At 43.0% G+C, this 4603-nt stretch overlaps 1 protein-coding gene across 2 annotated transcripts in view; it reads left to right on the top strand.

The window, feature by feature from the left end:
• Positions 1 to 4603, top strand: part of CEP97 (centrosomal protein 97) — a 37255-nt gene that overhangs the window by 6586 nt on the left and 26066 nt on the right. For both annotated transcript variants that reach the window (XM_017869516.1, XM_017869517.1), the window contains exons 5-6: positions 1177 to 1290; positions 1838 to 2004. In XM_017869516.1, coding sequence (XP_017725005.1) covers positions 1177 to 1290; positions 1838 to 2004 — 281 coding nt within the window. The remainder of the gene's footprint in view (positions 1 to 1176; positions 1291 to 1837; positions 2005 to 4603) is intronic.

The raw sequence follows: 4603 nt of genomic DNA on the forward strand, positions 1-4603 counted from the left end.
CCCAGGTTCAAGTCATTCTCCCCCCTCCCCTTAGCCTCCAGAGTAGCTGAGATGACAGGCCCCCGCCATCAAACCTGGCTTTCTTTTTTTTTTTTTTTTGAGACGGAGTCTGGCTCTGTCGCCTGGACTGGAGTGCAGTGGCCGGATCTCAGCTCACTGCAAGCTCCGCCTCCCGGGTTTACACCATTCTCCTGCCTCAGCCTCCCGAGTAGCTGGGACTACAGGCGCCCGCCACCTCGCCCGGCTAGTTTTTGTATTTTTAGTAGAGACGGGGTTTCACCATGTTAGCCATGATGGTCTCGATCTCCTGACCTCGTGATCCGCCCGTCTCAGCCTCCCAAAGTGCTGGGATTACAGGCTTGAGCCACCGCGCCTGGCCGGTTGTTGCTGACTTAATGAGTCAGCTTTGTCTGCAAGTAACACATTCTACCTTCCCCTCGTTTTTAGTTACCTAGAGAATACAGTTGCAATTATGGTTGTAGGTTATCACTCTCTTTTTTGGAAAATTTGCTTTATATGTGGTTTTAATGACTTTTTTTTTTTTTTTTTTTTTAATTTGAGACACCAGAATCTTGCTGTCACCCAGGCTGAAGTGCAGTGGTGCAGTCATGGCTTACTGTAGCCTCAACCTCTCGGGCTCAAGTGATCCTCCTACCTCAGCACCCCCAGTAGCTGGAACTACAGGTGCACCCCATCATGCCTGGCTAATTTTTTGATTTTTAGTAGAGACCAGGTCTCACTATGTTGTCCAGACCAGTCTCAAACTCCTGGGCTCAAGCAGTCCTCCCTCCTTGGCCTCGCAAAATGCTGGGATTACAATGCAAGTGGTGGCATAAGCCACCACTTGTGGCCTCTATTTTGATATTTTAAAAGAAAATGAACAAATGTGTTAGAAATTGCTCATAACTTAAATCTCACAGCATGCCTAGTTGCTATGCCAAGCATGTGTTTTTGGACAAGTCTTTAAAATATCATTAGGATGTTGATATGAAAGCAGAGTTGGACCAGAAGATCATCAAGGACACTTGTAGCATTAACAGTCTTTGATTTGTGTGTGATGAGAAATAAAATAAAGTAGATTCCTTTATTCTTATATGTACCACTTTGGTGTTGTCACAATAGGCCAATTTATTTGTAATCTTTTCATTTGTAATTCATACTGTTTTTACTTTCAAGACCCTGCTTTTACATGGAAACATCATCACCTCTCTTAGAATGGCACCTGCTTACCTACCCAGAAGTCTTGCTATACTTTCTTTGGCAGAAAATGAAATCCGAGACTTAAATGAGGTAAAATTTGAGGGTATTTTGTGAGATTCAGGAAGTTGGAAAGCCTAGGAAAGACACAGGAAAGAGTTGTGAGCTTACTTTTAGACTGTGAGCATCTTGGAAGAAACTGCCATTCAGATGGAACGCTTGACTCTAGATGATCGTTATTTTTCTTTCCACTTTTCCTTAGTGTCAGTGGGTCATTAAGGTCTAATTTCCTTTGTAAAGCTGTAATTATCATTCCACTGGGAGGCAACTGATGGTAGAGGGACATCTACGTTATAAGGGTTTATAAGACTCCCTGTCCGCATTTCCTGGCTGCTGTGATGTTTTTAAAATACGGTTATTTCTGCTAGGAAACAGTGCTGATACTTGCCAAGGGATTTTGTGCAGCAGGGACAGATGGCTATATTGTTGAAACTTTGGAAGTCAATGGACACTTGTCACTTTTCAGAACAAGAGGGAAATTATCACATTCTCAAATGCTGCCAAAGATGTGTAATCAGTGGAAACCTTGTGCTTGACACTGAATAGTCCTTTTGTTCAACAAAAATATTTTTTGTTCCAGATCTCCTTTTTGGCATCCTTAACTGAATTGGAACAGTTGTCGATTATGAACAATCCTTGTGTGATGGCAACACCATCCATCCCAGGATTTGACTATCGGCCGTACATCGTCAGCTGGTGCTTAAACCTCAGAGTCCTAGATGGATATGTGATTTCTCAGAAGGAAAGGTGAACATGCCCTCTTTAACATCACAAATGTTACTGAAAGACCATTTCTAGTTTACTACAGATTAATAGAGTATTTCTTAAAATGTGCATTTAGAAATCAGGAGTATTAGTGCAGTCATATAGCAGACTATCTGCTGGTCATTTAGGATTTTTTGTCATTTCCAAAAAAGGGTAAGAGATAAATATTGGCCTGGTGCAGTGGCTAATGCCAGTAATCCTTGCACTTTGGAAAGCCAAGGCAGGAGGATCGCTTGAGCCCAGGAGTTTGAGACCAGCCTGGGCAACACAGGGAGAACACATCTCTAAAAAAAAAGAAAAAGTAGCTGGGCATGGTGGTACACACCTATAGTCCTAGCTGCTTAGGAAGCTGAGGTGGGAGGGTTGCTTGAGCCCAGGAATTTAATGTTAACAGTTAGCTATGGTTGTATCATTGCACTCTACCTTGGGTGACAGAGTGAGACCCTGTCTCTGAAAAAAAAAAAAAGAAATCTCGGCCCCAGAGGTTGGAGCTAGTAGTCTTAGTGCCCTACATACAACAATTTGATTTCTAAAAATTTTTTTGTTAATCAGTTGTTTGGAGCTTGGAGCACTTTTGCTTAAAACCATCATGTTATAAATCCTGTGTAGGATCTCAGATCCGTCTTGCAAAAGCTTGTAATATATGAATCTTTCACATATATAGGGGCTGTATTTTTTTTTCATTTTATTTTCTATTTATCTTCCAGCCCCAAATGTCATGTAAGGGCAGTATTAGTAACATCGTAGAATTCTCCAAATACCCATTATAATGATAACTCTGGGAAAATGCAGAGTTTTAATTTGGAACTAGGAGCAGACATGGTGATTGGTCCTCTTCTCCTTTTTTCTCTTTTTTGAGACAGAGTGTCACTCTTGTTGCCCAGGCTGGAGTGCAATGGCGCGATCTCCGCTCATTGCAACCTCCACCTCCTGGGTTCAAGCGATTCTTCTGCCTCAGCCTCCTAAGAAGCTGGAATTACAGGCATGTGTCACCACGCCCAGCTACTTTTGTATTTTTAGTAGAGACAGAGTTTCTCCATGTTGTTTAAGCTGGTCTCGAACTCCTGACCTCAGGTGATCCACCCACCTCAGCCTCCTGAAGTGTTGGGATTACAGGTATGAGCCACCGCGCCTGGCCAGGTCCTCCCCTTCTTATACCTGTGAGGCAGCAGAAGCAAGATTTCCCCCATCTGTAGATCATTAATAGTTTCTGTGGCTTGGAGCTGGGATCCCTGCAGAATGGAGTCTTCTGGACCCTGGTACATGATCGGTGGAATGAGAGCTCTAGGGGAGGTAAGGAACTAGGATGTGGGAAGGAGGGAGTGGAATTGGGACAGTGAGAGTTGAGATGACTTTATTCTCTCTACTATGCTTCATTTCACTTTTTCCTCTCAGTACATATACACATGCATTATGGACTCAACACATAACATTCTCCATCACCTTTTTTTGTTCTTCTCTACTACAGACAGTAGTTATTTCAGGAGTTTCCTGATGGGAGGATGGGTGGTAGATTACAGAGTGTGTCTTCCTTCTCTGTCTGTCTGCTGTTTTGCATAGTTTCTGAGTAAAGCAGGGGGCCGTGAGGAATGGCAGCCAAGAGCTAGATAGTGGTGGTGCTGGTGTAGGGTGAGGGACATATGTCAGGTCTAGTTTGCCTACTGGAAAGGGTGGCTTTTTTTTTTTTCCTGCTGTTAATGTTGCTCTGAGAATAAACCTTATTTTGTTTCAAACTGTGACTAGTTCTAGATCTGGAGTATGGGTTTACTTGGATAATCCTCTCTACAGTTGTTGACTTTTTCTATGGGAGTAGTACTGGCAACATTTTCATTTCTGAGAGGCAGCATGGTGATGTGGGCAGAGATAAAGGTTTGGTGTAAAGAGAGACCCACAAAGAGGTGAGACCTGGTTGCGAGAGACAGGGGAAAGCTTCACTTTTTTCTCTGCTATCTATTAGCTGTGTGGCCTTGTCAAGTTCCTTAGGGCTTTTCTGAGCCTAAGTTTCCTCATCTGTAAAATGTGAACAGCAGTACTACCTAGCTTTCATAGATGTTAGGATTAAGGATGATGTATAGAACATAGGACTGGTCATACAGTAGGTGCTTAATAAATGGTAGTATTTTATAAGGATAGAGACTAAAGGTTGAAGAGTTTGTTGAAACTAAAGAGAGTGTTAAAGGAGGCAGAAAATATTTATTGATTGGATAAATAATGATAAAAAAAGTCTGTGTTTCTATACTGTGGAAATGGTTTTATTCCAAGTGACTTTAAAGTGAATTTGAATCGGCCGGGCGCAGTGGCTCAAGCCTGTAATCCCAGCACTTTGGGAGGCCAAGACGGGCGGATCACGAGGTCAGGAGATCGAGACCATTCTGGCTAACACGGTGAAACCCCATCTCTACTAAAAAATACAAAAAAACTAGCCAGGTGAGGTGGCGGACACCTGTAGTCCCAGCTACTCAGGAGGCTGGAGAATGGCGTAAATCCGGGAGGCGGAGCTTGCAGTGAGCTGAGATCCGGCCACTACACTCCAACCTGGGTGACAGAGTGAGACTCCGTCTCAAAAAAAAAAAAAAAAAAA

The sequence above is a fragment of the Rhinopithecus bieti genome, unplaced genomic scaffold (assembly GCF_001698545.2).
Source record: "Rhinopithecus bieti isolate Rb0 unplaced genomic scaffold, ASM169854v2 scaffold_4640, whole genome shotgun sequence".
Lineage (NCBI taxonomy): Eukaryota > Metazoa > Chordata > Mammalia > Primates > Cercopithecidae > Rhinopithecus > Rhinopithecus bieti.